General features: G+C 37.8%; 1 protein-coding gene across 8 annotated transcripts in view; it reads right to left on the minus strand.

The window, feature by feature from the left end:
* Positions 1-14861, minus strand: part of mink1 (misshapen-like kinase 1) — a 35487-nt gene extending 20626 nt beyond the window's left edge. For 4 of the 8 annotated variants that reach the window (XM_032576625.1, XM_032576623.1, XM_032576627.1 and 1 more), the window contains exons 1-9: positions 13505-14861; positions 9321-9386; positions 7635-7817; positions 7435-7545; positions 7255-7345; positions 7047-7177; positions 6900-6954; positions 2465-2543; positions 2-177 (exon numbers count right to left, since the gene is read on the minus strand). In XM_032576625.1, the coding sequence (XP_032432516.1) occupies positions 2-177; positions 2465-2543; positions 6900-6954; positions 7047-7177; positions 7255-7345; positions 7435-7545; positions 7635-7817; positions 9321-9386; positions 13505-13561 (949 nt within the window). In that variant the 5' untranslated portion in view covers positions 13562-14861. The remainder of the gene's footprint in view (position 1; positions 178-2464; positions 2544-6899; positions 6955-7046; positions 7178-7254; positions 7346-7434; positions 7546-7634; positions 7818-9320; positions 9387-13504) is intronic. The other 4 variants (XM_032576629.1, XM_032576628.1, XM_032576624.1 and 1 more) reach the window with 3 other exon arrangements.
* Between the last annotated feature and the right edge of the window lie 539 nt (positions 14862-15400).

The raw sequence follows: 15400 nt of genomic DNA on the forward strand, positions 1-15400 counted from the left end.
CCTTTCTCTCCCCTCTTTTTGCGTGTGCGGTCAATGTGGTCTTTGAGCTGAATTCGGACCTGACGTTCTGTGGGCTGGTCTCTGATGAACGAATGCTTGAGCAGTTGCTCTGTGCTGGGCCGGCTGTGATACGTCTTGACGAGACAGCCTTCTATAAAGTCGATAAACTTCTTTGACCTGGGAGGAAAAGTAAGATCAAAGAATGACAATCCTTCTGGGAACAAGGAAGGCATGGAATAACCAGAATACTGCTCTTTGAACTGGAAGGGGACTCTAAGGACCCTGTTGGATCGTCTGGGAATTTGTGTAAGCTCTGGAAACTCTTTTTGCAAAAGTAAAATCAATATTTTTTTTTGCTTTGAAGAAGAACACTAAAGGGGCAAATATATCTTAGATCCATTAAACAAATATTGAAAGTTTAAAACTTAAATCAAGCACAGTCTTCCATCCAAATAGATAATTTAAAAAAAATAGCCATGCTTCTCTTAAAAATGGAAAATTAGTGCCACATATGAATGATGTATCATTTGGATCTGTAAAGTCTAATCCATGACTTTTTTAAGTAGGACTCAGACTTTGATTGAAAAAACTACTTTTCCTAACATGTAGATATATATATTCCTTTATTTAATCAGGTAAACCCCATTGAGATCTAGATCTCATTTTCAAGAGGGACTTGAGCAAAAAATTTGCAATACAATGTTAGGAAAGATGACGCAGGGAGTTAACAGCCAGACCACCAAGGCAACCAGAGCTAATTTATGTTAGCATTACACATATCAGAGAAGAAAATGTTTTCTTTTACTGTATAGTTTTACTTTGTGTCCACTTTCAGTACAGAGAATCTACTGAAGTCTGTAACTCCCATTAAGCCAATAACCACTTCGACTGCAAATTTAGCCTTGATAATTAAATGTAGCTTCATCATTTTCTATGAAGCATGGCACATCTGATCCAAGTTATGGAGATTGCGTCTGACAGATTGTGCAGTCTGATTATATAGTGCTTCTTTAGCTTAATTTCCATCCATTACATCTGTAGTTATCAACTTGACGTTACTTTTAAGGCCAAAACACAAAGTCAGTCACAAAGTCATATAATGCAGCTAACCCCTCTGGAGTAAGACATCAAGTGGAGAAAAGTTAATTTACACAACCAGTGTATTATTTCCTAATGTATACATTTACAGTTTACATTGAGTAGGTTATTCAGGTGGAAACATGTGGACCTATGACTGTGCTCATTAGCCAACAATAATAAAACCAGAGAAGAAATTATGTATGTGAATGCTACCAGAATGTAGCATGCTATCAGATGGTTCTGAATAACAGGGAACCTGGGCTCATGCCAAACTTCTTTCAAATTTCTCCGTTTGTCGTCTCTCCAAAGTACTGATCAGAAAGATTTCTCATGATTTGTTCCTCCTTACTGAAACTGTTTAATTACTCTGAAGTACAAGCCTGAGCACAACTGAGAAAGGTTGAAAAATGTCATCTGACCTTTAAAAATACAAGAGATCAAGTGGTTGTAATTTATAACTCAAGGTGAAAATGTTGCCAATATGAAAAAAATAACTAAGAGCTGCAACCTGGTAAAAATACCAATATTCATAGGTTGTTTCAGAAAAGTTCATAGAAACTTCTCTATGCGTTTGTACTACTTCCATTTATACATACCGTGTTTATGTAATTAGTCTTTTCACATGTTGGATGTAGGCATTATAGGATGAAAATGTGACCTTTCAGGTGAGAAATGTACACTTTGAGGTTCTGTTTGGGTATTTAAATACTTGAAGCTTTTTGTTTCTTGCTACGGACCAATTTGCCAAACAATTAGCAGTCCTGTTTTACATTTGGTGGGACTAATCAAACAAATACTCTGAAATATTCCATAACCCAATAGCCACCGCATCCTAATATGTTTTAGATGATCAGAACAGAAGAGGAAACACAAGAGTCTGGCTCTTGTGGGAACATTGTTCACTTGCTGAAAAGAAAGAGAGAAATAGGATAGGCAAACACACAGGATTGGACAAACAATGAGAAATTAAATCTTAAATGTCTCTGTACCTTCTCATGCCCCTTTGTCTCGAAAGGCATTCTGCAAATTATCCAGCCATTTGTTGTACAACTCAGCATCATTTACATTTAATGTCCTTCTCTTCTAATGAGTTTTAGCCAATTACTGCTGCGTTGCTAAGTGATTACAAGGCAGGACTGCCTTTTATTATATTGTCATTCTATACCACTGTCTTCGCTTTTCCATCATTACAATTTACTTTATTTGTTGGATTAATTTCAGTTCAAAGAATTGAAACAAATAACTCCACAGTGAAGAAATCTGAAACCACTACGCCCATTAATGCCACCACAACTTTGTCTAAGCAGATCTGAACACTCAGTTACATTTGCAAGGAGAAGCAGTCCACTACAGAATCTGAAAAAGAAGTGCAATTTACACTCACCATTTCTTGGACTTAAGCTTTGGAGGGGGGTTCCTTGGAATCAGAAAGAGGGCCCTCATTGGGTGCATGTCACACAAAGCTACAGAAAAAGAAGATTATAAGACTTAAATCCCTGTTAACCATGCTGAGAGCTAAGGAACAAAAGAGAACGCAGAACAAAATACATTTTGTTCTGCGTTTGCAAATAACACATAGTTTGCAAATAACCTTAAAACACCGTTATATGTGCTTTTTCTACGCTGAAACAAGGTTACAGCTGTTGTTACCCAATCTTTCCTGATGCCTCAGGCTTATTGTTACACTGAATGTAAGAGCAAGGACTGTGAGTCACTGTGTTCCCAGTGTAGGTAGGCAGCTAAACCTGACTGGTTAGCTTCAGTTTCACAGTAAATAGGCTTCTATTATGCAGTCTTTTGGTAACAAGCAACGTGACTGACACAGTCAAAGGCAATCAGATTTTTTCCCCCTTTCAGTTTGTGAAGGGCCACAATAATCCAGAAGAATCCCAGCTAACTTCAGATATAATTTTTAAGGATGGATCACCCACTGGCTGCATGCCAACAGCAACTTCCTGTCAGTGGAAAGGATCCAAGTATTGAAGGAGTTTTAATACATACCATGAGAGAAATTCTGATTTTTGTAGGACCTTTTGGCCACTTTCTGCTCAAACAATTTGCAACTTAAAAGCTCAAAATTTAAGTATTTCTAAAACAAAATTACATTTATCTTATTGACAACTTTAGGGGCAAAAAAATTGTGTCTAAAACAGTTTAAAAAACAACTAGTATTAACATTACCAAACTCTAGCGAGCTTTTTAATCACAAAAGCAAAACATTCTATTTATTTTATACAATAAACCAATACAGAATATCATATCATGTAAAGTTGAAAAAAAATGAAACACGGTTTCCATATTTTATATGCAAATGAAAATCTAAAGTAACATATGACACTTTATTGCATTTAACTCCCTTTACTCTGATAGCCCTAAATAAATCCACTGCAACCAATGGACCTTACCAAGCTCCGCCCACAACCGACCCACGTGATCACAAGTCTCACAAACAAAGCCTCGCGGTGCGTTGTTTCTATGTAATGTAATCTTTGCTCGTCTTGCGGGGCGCAGGCGATTGCCACGGTAACAGGTGTGCTTAAACTACAAAGAGAGAGAGAGTAAAAAGGTACGAGTGGTTTTGAGTTGATCACCTGTTTGGGTTATTTTACCTTTGTTTCCCTTTGCTGTGGCGCATTACAGCCGCTGTAGTTTCTAAATGTTGGACTAATTACCTCGTTCGTTTGTGAGTTTACTTCATTCACAACAAACATCAAATAGAACAAATATATTTCATAAAACTTTAACAAACAAATGGCTTCTACCACAATAATTATGTGAAATTAAATTAATTATATCCCAACTTCAGAAGATTTGCCGTTACCTTTACAGAGCTCTGTGGTTCCTCCTATCAGTCTGTAGCTTCTCATATTGACGTCATCAAACCAAATTTCAGATCTACCATAACTGACTGACACCTGCTGGCCTCAGGTTTGCAACCAGCTTGTGACTGAGAAACCAGTGACCTCCTCCCAGATGACATGAACTTGTTAGTTCCTCTGTCCATTGTAGTAGCTGATATATTGTGAAAATCCGGTAGAAATGATGCACTAATGGAGTCATGTTTACATAGAAACAACGCACCGCGAGGCTTTGCTTGTGAGACTTGCGGTCACGTGGGTCGGTTGTGGGCGGAGCTTGGTAAGGTCCATTGCCTTCTGAGGTCACTAACAATTAACAGAATCCTGTGCATAGGAGAGCTTAAGGCAGAGTTAGGTAAACTACGGTCAATTAAGCATTAAGCTTGTTGGAAAAATCCTAATAAAATATATTAAAGTCTGTGGTTGCAATATGTCAATAACAACAAATATGTGGGTTATGAATACTTTTGCAAGTAGCTGTAAACTGTGCTTCCACAGTCATGTCTGCATCTTCCTCTCCAAGTAAGAGTGGAAATATGCGGTGCAATATTCTCAGTCATATTCAGCTCCAGCTCAAACTGCTTGGAGGCTATCTTAAGTTTATAAACTCCAGTGTTTAAATTATGTACATGTCTTCTTTGAATTCTAATAACAATTTACCATATTGCTTGTCATACTTATTACATTCTTTTCTTGAGAGACAGGTTGAGAGGTGCAGGTCAGCCTGGCCTCTGTTGCTGCTTTAACGGTGTGATACAATCACAAGGGGGGACCAAACAGGTTTGATTATTGTGCAACCATACGCTTGTTGTTACTGTATATTATACTACACCAAGCACTACACAATTAGTCTGAGAGTCGGTCGAATTGGCTGAAAATGGACAGAAAATGCACGCCCAGCATAAGTATCATAGAGAAATGCTATGATAATGCATCTTCAGTAAGCACTAGGCTCACTGAGTATAATTTTGTATATTACTTTGTGGGATCAGCAAAACCTTTCACAATAATGTGACTTAAATTACAGCAATATACCGCTGCCATCAAAACAACAAAAAAGAAACAATGCACCATCTTTAGAAAAGGAAAATTTATGCTTACTCAAGTTTACAAGCACAAACACAAAAAACAAAAGATATTTGCAAGAGAACTTAACAGATCAAATGCCTAACGTTTTACACTGAAGCATGAAGTGAGTAGCTGGGAAATGGCTTCAGCACCTATAATTAAAAAAGAATTTCATAGAAGGGACCATTCTAACCTACTTCAGTCACTGGAGTGATGGCGTAAGTACATGCTGCATAATTTATAATTGTACACCAAAACCAGCTCGACAGTTGGCCTGTATACCCTGCTACATGTCACTCATAGCAGCAGTCTGTCGGAGCCGTATGTCTCCATCAGCGAAGAGAAAATAAACCATAGAAACATTCATAATTTCTCATAAATAACTAGCTTTAATTTGGATTTAAGATTCAATAAACTCATAATAACTTTTTCATTACTAATATTCCACATGCTTATAATGAAATCATAAAGAAAAACTTTTTTGTGAGATTGGCCTATAGGTGGAGTACTGCTCAGTTAACACTGGTATCACTGACTAAACTTTTCATAAATAAGAATATCAAAAACAAAGTAATGAGAGAAACCAGGTCTTTTTTTTAGGAAAGAAATGGTATTCCTCAGACAGCATACAGTCAAAAACTCACAAATACAGCTCAGATACTTACTGTATGGAGCATATTAAATGCTGATTTTATGGAACCAACAGTGGGAAAAAAATAAAGTAGCAATCCCAATGATAATAAGATTTAAGGTGTGAAAATATAATATATATTTTATCACTGTCAAGACAGTGTCCAATACTATAAAAGAAGAATCTTAACATCAAACGATAATGATGCTGGTTTTTCTGCTGCCATTCTCCAAATATATACACAACTCCCTCTCTGATCTGTTGCTGCAAGCTGTCAGACAGCTGTGCTAATGGAGGCGACTCCCTCTAACGCCCTGGGCAAAAGAAGCGAAGTACAATTTATAGACATTTTTCAACAGTATAATAAGAAAACTCAAAGTAACATCAACTAAATGTCAGCAACAAGCTGCAGCTGCTGGTCCAGGTCTAATAAACAGTCTACTGAGGCAACTAATCCAAACGTCAGCAGAAATAAGGTTTTACATAGTAATTATAAGTATACCTTTAACTGTAGCAGGTGTTTATTCTATGTAAAAGTTTTCTACTATTTTGTAGATAAATATTTTTGGGGCATAAAACTAAAATCTCACTCAACACTCTCAAGTGTTTTCTACTCTCTGACGTAAAAAAAATGAATCAGAGAAACTTTCCTAGTGGTGATAATTTGATAGCGCGATACGATTTAAAGCGACTGTTTCAGAACCATAACTGAGCCAAAACAACAGTGGGTCTTGCTGAGGGTTATCACTCCATCAGCTCATCAGAGCAGCCCATGCCCAACACATTCCATTCCTGGCATGGGAACGGACAGGCCCGGATTTCCACAGCCGTCTTTGTTAGATTTATTATGATTTGCAGATTAGTTGTCCCATTTCAAAACAAAATCAAAACCCAACAGTTAACCCTTTAAGCCCAGATAAAAAAAAAAAAAAAAAAACTTCTTCACCAAGCGTATTAGCCTCACTTCACTATTCTCTCAATCTTTGGTTCTGCACCAGATTTCCAGCAGAGAAATCTCCTCATAAACCATGGAGATCCGTGCCATCAGCCTCCACAGGCCAACTGCCAGCTCACAACTCCACTACCTTAATTACAGTGAGTCAGCTGTCCATCTGAAGACACAGACAACAAGGCTGCAAGCACAACACACACTCATTCATGAGGTCTTTAGAGCTGGCTTTAAAAATTATGAAAAATGATCAAAGGCTGAATAGATACATGTAGAATGAAAAAATTATAGTCAATGAAGAAGCTTCACTTACGAGGAGCTCCCTCTGCCATCTCGATGGCTGTTATCCCCAAAGACCAAATATCACTCTGTAAAATAAATGGCATATAGTGTCTCTGGTTAATGTTTTATTTTCACAGCAAAGGAGCACTGATAATAAATACAGCCTTTCTGCGGTTACCCTAAAGTCGTAAGTGGAGTCCGGATTCTCGTCACAGGCAATGACCTCAGGCGCCATCCAGTAAGGAGTACCAATGAAGGTGTTCCTCCGCCCCACAGTCCTGTCCAGCTGAGCACTCACCCCAAAATCAACTGCATTGAGAGGGTTGAGACCAGTACAGTGAGACATACTAAAGCAAAACAAACTCAGTATTTTTATTTCAGCATACCTAGCTTGACCTCCGCATTCTCCGTTAGCAGCACGTTCTGGCCTTTGATGTCTCTGTGGATAACTTTATGGGCATGGAGGTGAGAAAGGCCCTGTTTGCAAACAAAGAAGTCAATCACGGTCAGTGAGAGGAAAAGGTTGCTGGATAATTGATCCAACAGTCAAAACTACAGTTTCTCACCCTTAAGATCTCTCTGCAGATGTAAGCGATCCAGTCCTCCTTCAGAGAGCTGCCTTTAGTGTTCTTCACTAAGTCAGTCACTGATCCGGCTCCACAGAACTCCATCACCAGCTGTTCAAAGGCAAACACGCTTAACGAGAGCATGATTAATGACAAAAGCTCTCATAATGTCATTGGACCAGATACAAATGTAAACAGACCCAAAGTTGATCATCGTGTCCTGGTGGGCTCTTCTTCACAAAGGCACCATAGTACGTGGCTATGTTGCGGTGGTGGCTGTATTTCTTCAGCATGTTGATCTCTGCTTTGATCTCTTCCTCTTCCTCCTCCGTAACATCCATCACTTTGATGGCAGCCAGTTGGCCTGTCTTCACGTGACGGCCCTGGTTAAGGAACAATTTGGATCCTTTAGAGCATTCTGCAGTCGTGCCTTGAGCTCAGGGGTGCACCAGTTGCATTTTTCTGACCGATCGCCAATCTTTAAAAAGTCTAACCTGCCCATTCTGATTTTGGCCAATTGTTTTGACTGAAATGTTACCAAATTTAGCAAAAAAGTTGCTAGGTTGGTAACTAGCAACGTGGGGTTACGATTGTTAACAGCAGACGTGCAGACATGATCTGGTGGGTCGGTCTGAGAGTCAAACCTCCCTCATGGCAGAGCAAAAGAGAACAGAGGGGGATTTTTAGACTGTTGCTGAGGTAGATAAGATCACTGGATAAGATTGGCTTCACATTTAAGTATTGGCTGATCACCAACCTTCCAAAATTAAGGTAATTGAGGCCAATTTATCACTACTTTAGATCACCTGACAGCTTGCATTACCTCTCCTTCCACGGCAGAAAGAGGCTGATAATGTTATAATACTGAATTTCAACAACAACGGGGATAAAAGTTAAGTTTTCAATCTTTATTGAATATTTTACTGTCTAATTTAGCTGCATCTGCAGTTTGAAAGTCTGTCTCTGTCTCACTGTGCGCAAGAGAGAACAATGGTGCCTGTTCTTCATCATTTGCTATCCTTTGTTTTGTAAATATTTCTTTTTTGTTTAAATTGAAACTTGTTTAACATTTGTTATCAATGCATCATTTTTGTCGTGTAAATTAGTAATATCAACTTCAAGAATCAGCATCGGCAGTATTTATCAGGGATCGGTTATAAAAATAAAAAAGAATTGATTAAAAATCCTCATTCATCTCTAATATGAATGACCACAAACTTTGGAAGAGAAAGAAACTCACACAGATCCTCCATCATGACTAATAGTGGGCAAGTAAGTGTTTTTTTCCCCTCATCATTTGCTAAAAATCAGATTCACTTAGGAGTTTTTGTTCCCAACAAACTACATCTTTGTCTTATTTGTTAAAAGCATCCAGTTCCAGTTAAAGTCCAAGTAGAGCTAATCAAAACTTCACATTTCAACTTTTAATGGCAACACAAAAATGACATTTCCCTGACATGGCTCCAGGTCAACTGCCTGGCATGTAGATAATGTCCGATAGTTGTAGCATTTGGCAACCCCAAAATGCTACTCTTTTCTGTTTTTCTTCAACAGCGAGAATTGGAGATCTTTTTTAACATTTCATACCATCTCATTTACTGTAGATTGTAGATTCTCCTCTAACCTTAGTGATCAATGGGTAAAAAAATATGTGTCTCTGTCTTATTTATACCCCAGAAAAACAGAAAGTCATAGATTGCCAATTTCAGTTCCTAGAACTCTCTGATCAGCCTAAACAAGTAAAGTTTTTGTTAAACAAGGCTCCAAATACATTTATTTTAGAAAGACCATTAAGAGTACCAATATTTGTACTTTCTCTGATTATTTCTCTTTTCACACCAGATGTGCCTGTGAATTTGTTTATGTACATATGCACAATGGCTCACCTTGTACACTTGCCCATACGTCCCATTGCCGACAACCTCGACCAGCTCAAAGATTCCTGCTGGATCCTTTGGAAGAACAACAAATTGGGATTAGAAAAACATCATAATACAAAAAGATTATTAAAATGTCTCACTGTACGAATAATGCCAACTGAGTTTGCTCTTTTGGTTTCACCTGCTAGAGAAAATATTCAATTAAAACAGATAAACTTGGAGCAAACTATGCTTATTTAGTTTTTTAAGAGGTCCTCCACATGTATACATTAATTGACAGGTTGTGTGCTACCTTGTTATACCTAAGGTTTCTTCAGTAAATAAAACGTCATCCTCAAACAAAGAAACTCCACCTGTTCTTAGAAATGCTTCAATATAGATGCAGTCATGAAGTCATAAAAGTGTCCACTGATAAGTACATTTCATGGATTTTCTAATCTGCGACTATGAATATTACCATAAACTTTGATGTATATTCGTCACTTAACCATGTAGCTCTTTTAATAGTATAAACTGGAATGATATCTGCTCTGTGCTCTCAAGCCAATTACACTTAAACATTAATCGGCAAAGAGATCCTCTAACCTTTCCGTTCCCACCAACAAACCTTGAATTAGGAAAATTAATTTTTTTAAATATAAAGAAAAGAATCACAGTGCATTCAACTTTTTATAGTACATGAGACGCATATCTAAATCTGAATTTTCCTTCCTTTTCTGGATTTGATCCATGTAAATTTCTGCATTGTGCACACAGATCTCACTGACACTAATAACGAGTAGGCTGCTTTGACTAAATTATGCAACCCCCTCCCCCTAGAGACGAGGGAAAATGACAAGCAGTTCCACTTTCATGTAATTTCAATATGGCTTTAAGAAGATGTGTGGGTGGTGAGACTGCTGCCTTGGGTTTAAAATGTACACCATGACCTATCCTGCTTTCATCTATCTCCAATCCTGGGCCTTCTACCTTCAAAATGAAGATTTTCACTTCAGGGTCAGAGATGGATGTGAAAAAAACAAAATCATAGTTTTGAGAAACATCCAGGAAAAAAAAACAAAAACCATGAACCGGGTGTTAAAGGTGATAGCTCGTCTAATGTTAAACACTCTGAGGAAGAGAGTGTTTAACATTAAACACATCTTGAATGTGTTTAACATAAAAGAGGAAGAGATGTGGCGTAAAACGGGAGGGAAGAGAATGATGGTATGGAAAGGAATAATGTAATGACAGAGTGGGCGATGAGGCAGAGGTGGTTGCTTCACCCACATCCGCCACAGAGAGTGGGATGAGACGAATGAGCCGAAAGAATGGGAAGGGTACACTTATATTCAAACATTAGCATAAGCAAATCAGCTTTGAAAAAAAAGAAGAATGAAGCAACAACAAGAAAAAGGGAGGGAAATGTGTTCAGCTAGGGTGGCTACAGATAAATGCTAATTATCCCTGGTACATAATACGTTTACTTATTGTTAAAATAATGGAGAAAAATGAAGTTGCTTATTCTGCTGTAACATAAAGCTTTGACAAGCTAGCAGTAGAAAAAACACTATTTGGAAGGGGAATGAAGCTCCTAAAGGAAGTAAATATCAAATTTCCTGTAAGGTGATCATTTAGCCGACATTCAGGAAAAGAAATGAAAAACAGAAAATCTTTACAGATCATCCAGAAAAATAAAGACTAAAACAGTCAAATTATTAATTTTTTCTAAATTTATTTTAGAACATTACAGCTACGCTTCAGTCATTAGATTCGAACACAAAGGCTGAAAAAGTGCTTAATTACAACAAATGCATAACATTTTTTAAATTTTATAAAGCTTAATTCTCTGAGGCTTGGTGTGATTTTTTTTTTTCCTTTTTTGATTAGCCATTATCACATTGTCAAAATTTCAGCTTAAATCTAGAACAAAGGAATGTATTTCTAGATGTCTAGCAACAAAATTAATCAAATTTATGTTCCAAATCAGATTAGATCACAAGGTCCTAGTCCTCAAAATGTAACCAACAATGTCACCTGGAGACACCAATCTCTAGATAAATTAATGTTGTAAAATCAAATAAATAATCCTGTTCAAATTAATTGTTAAGAAATGTCTGCTGCAAGGCTGTACATAAAAATATTTCACATTTTTAAATATTATGATCGAGTCACTGAGACGTTTGTTGATATTTGAAATATTTTAACTATGTTCCTCCACTGTAATAGTAACTGTAATCATGTTGGAGAGCAGAACCGACTGGCTCGAAGACAATGCAGTACGTAGCCATGTGTGATTGCATGGTATTCCATTAATCAACACCTGTTGCCATCACCTGTTGGGACACAGCCAAGCACCAACAAATACAACTGAAGGTTAGAAAACAAGATGATGAACATGAAGGCTGCCTAACTTTGTTTCTAATTCAACTCTACATGGCACTTTTACATGGTCAATTTCCAAAATCACAAGAACATTTTCACACTTGTCTCTGGTGGGTGCTGCTGGCCAAGTAGATTTTGGTGATAAAACCTTGCAATAAAAATGGAAGCAAAAAAAACAGATAAAGTTCAAGCAGTACTTTAGCGACTGAAGCAGTAAGTGGACCTAAACATCGTCTATCAATAGTAATATATAAAAGGAAAAGGAAATTAATTTCTAGATCTAAGAAGCAGAGGGGAAGAACCTTCTTTTTTCCCCAATTGTGTGTTTAGCTAGCATCTTGTGGAATATAGTGTCACTTGATGCCTTTGCACCAGTTAGTGAAAGAGGTTAAACAACTTCCCATTTTAAATGGATTTGTTTTGAAGAACAGCATCACTCTGATGGACATGCAGGGATGTTAAAACAAATCTCTTTCGTTCCCACAAAAGCATCTGGGGATGCAGATTTTGATCTACAACACTGAAAAGTAATACAGAGGAAGGTCAAATATGATCTGTATCAAATTTGGTAATTCTCTACCTTTTGTCTAATGTCCATACATTTGCAGCTGGTGTCCTAAAGCCAATATCAGTGTATCTGACTCTAGACTCATTTTACATACAAAATAAACATATACATCTATGCAAAATGCAGCAAAGCTATATTATTTTTGTAGCGAACAACAAGGTATGGGCATTTCTAACTTCTCTTTATCAAAATAACTAAAACGCATTTAAATCAGTATTTTTTTTTGCATGAACATGAATTCTAAGCCCATTACATACATTTTAAATATGGTAATTACTTTTCCAAAAGCTCAACGTTCACCTATTTTGAACATTGAAAATTGGTTTCAATGCAACAGTCCAAGTCGACAAAAGAAGATGAGGCATTCAAATCTCAGAACACTGCATCAAATGCCAGAGACGGTGGGGATAGCATCATTTTTAAGAGTATGTTTTAATGTTGATGCATGGCACAAAGTGGATGGAGTAATGAAATAAACTACTACCTCCAAATGATTTAACTTCAAACTCAAATTAACTGCTAGCTTGATGGTTGATGCTTGAACACAACTGAGTGTTTCAGGAGAACATCAAACGAGTTTTTGAATGGATAAAGTAGGCTAGCATTAAACTTTTATAATGATTTGTTTCAATCACAAACCTACCAAAGATGCATAAATTAAGCAAAGTAAAGAAAGGTAACTAAAAGCTAGTAAAGTCACTAAACAAACCCTGTCAGCAGTCAAATATCAGCCACAGAACCTTGTTGTTTATAATGAAAAGAAGGATGTGGTGTACGTATGGCATTTGTCACTAAAAGTCTGCCTGACACGGGACAAGAAAAGTGCCTAAAAATACAACTTAAAAATAAAAGTCTCATTCTCAAATCAATTGAAATCCTTACAATGTCCTTGACAATATGGTTTAATATGGATGATTATTGAGAAAACATGCCTTTAAAAACTGATTAAAAAAATGTTTTAAAGTATTAGGAAGCAGGCATGGAATAAAAGTATAAGATTTTGATAAATCAGAAGATACATTTTGCTGTGATTTGTGTTTGTAAACATCCCAGCTGCCCACAGCACACACAGCCCCGGGGAGGGTTGGGGGGTGTTGGTTTGACTTAAGTTTGTTGCGTGGGTGCAACATGACTGTGATTGTGTCAGAGGAAAACTCAAAAATGACATAACATCTACAGGGACCATTGTCTGCGACTGTAACAAGACTAAATTACTGAACCTCGCAATAATTGCAATAATGATAGCAATAATACTCACCCTGAGAGCTGCGAGGTCTATGTCATCCAGGCTTCGTGTGGGGGCGTTTTCAGACATAGCTGGCCAAACTTATGACGTTAGCTAACAAGTTAGCCACTTATTACACAAGAAGAACTTTGACAGGAAAAAAATGAATGGCTGCCCACGAGCCTACTCTATCGATATCACACAGGAAAACTGATTTTCTATATCAATGCGGAGCCGTTTAATATAGCAAGTCCATCCCAGGGGCTGCATCAGGCGCACCCAGCAGGCTAGCTCACGTCAACTCTGGCCGAGAGCTGTAATGTTTTCCGCAGCTGATGTAGAAAAAATGTCAGCTAGAAATTCTGACTGAAACACAACGAACGTAAAATAAGATTTTTTTTTAACAAAATGGCACCGTTCTAATTCAGCCGGCCATTAGAACCGAGCTAATAACTGGCTGGTTTTAAACGCAGCGCACCTCCAGTGTTGTTGAACACCTTGCTGCGTTCATTTTGACAAGAAGACGCCGCGTCTCTGCTGCTGTAAAACATCCCTAGTAATAATATAGCGGATAAAATTATGCAAGCACAGAAAATAATAATAATTTAAAAAAAAAAAAACTCCTACCCGATTTTGACAGAGGAGCACTATTTAATTGTGCTGACAATTAATATATTAAAAAAAAAATATGCGGGCTTGTTCAACGCAGTGGTTGTTTTTAAGAAGAACGCAACGCCTGTGATGTGATGGCGTCCGGGTCCGTCCGCACCAGAACCGAACGTCAAACTGACACTGGCTGCCTTACATGAACGGAATACTGCAGTTAAATCCAAGCCGAGCAATTTGATTTAAAAGACCTTAAAAAAAAAAACGCAGCTCCCACTGCTTCTTCCGAGTCAAACTTTACACGACGGCCAAAAAAAAATAAATAATAATAATAATAAATCCCCACTTTTTCAAGCCGACCGCAAAGTAATCAGAGTACTGGTTCAGGTGTGTGCCTTTAATCAACCCGCAGCTAACGTAGCCGAGCTAGCAAGCTTTTTCCCAGGATAAACTTTCCCTCTCAGTCCATATTTTTTCTGTGTTGACAGTCGCGCCTAGCACTGCCAACCTTCCGGGGGAAAACACGCCAGGCTCTAAGTCCGTAACACTCAAAAGACCGCAGCCGTCCGTCCGCTAAACTTAATGCTAAACTGTCGTCTCCTCCAGCGTCCAGCTCTGTCGAAACTGCAGTCCAACGGTGCCAGGCACACGGCGTAGCTTCTACCTGCGAAACTTGTTATTTCGCCATGTTTTGACTCCTAAGTCCAGCCTCCTACTTCCAGCCTTTAATGTAATGTCGATTGGCTGCACACTGCACTCCTCAAGTGTTTTCTACTCCAGAAAGGGACTACGGAGCTGCAGCAGGGACAAATTTGTATGAAAAAAAAAAAAAGTAAGAGTGGACCTTAACCTCAGATATGTCTGCTCTGAGCTGCCATGTCGGAGTCATTCATTCAAACTCACCCGAACACACCCTAAAAAGTTAATATGCTATTCGTGTTTGGCAATTAATAAGTAAAGTGTGATGAACTCACCCAACTCTACCAATTTAAAGCAACATACCAGACTTCTTTGCAATTCAGTTAAACTGACTTTCGATTTGTCACTTAGAACACCATGTCCTAGTTGTTCTATTTGTTTAGTTGGAAATAATTTGAGAATGAAGATAAAATCTAATGTCCTAAAAATAGCTTTCCACACTTACAGGTTTCTGGTGACGTCACATAAGGCAGGTGTAGGAGTATAAGCACAGAATAACTCTACATGGGCCTTCTTCTGTACGTCTGAAGTGTTGTCCCACATGTTGTTCTTCACCGCAAAGAAAAATGAGTTAATAAAACAATTAAGTAAATATTACACAAATAAAAACTATGCCTATTTTGT

Source organism: Xiphophorus hellerii, chromosome 11 (genome assembly GCF_003331165.1).
Source record: "Xiphophorus hellerii strain 12219 chromosome 11, Xiphophorus_hellerii-4.1, whole genome shotgun sequence".
Lineage (NCBI taxonomy): Eukaryota > Metazoa > Chordata > Actinopteri > Cyprinodontiformes > Poeciliidae > Xiphophorus > Xiphophorus hellerii.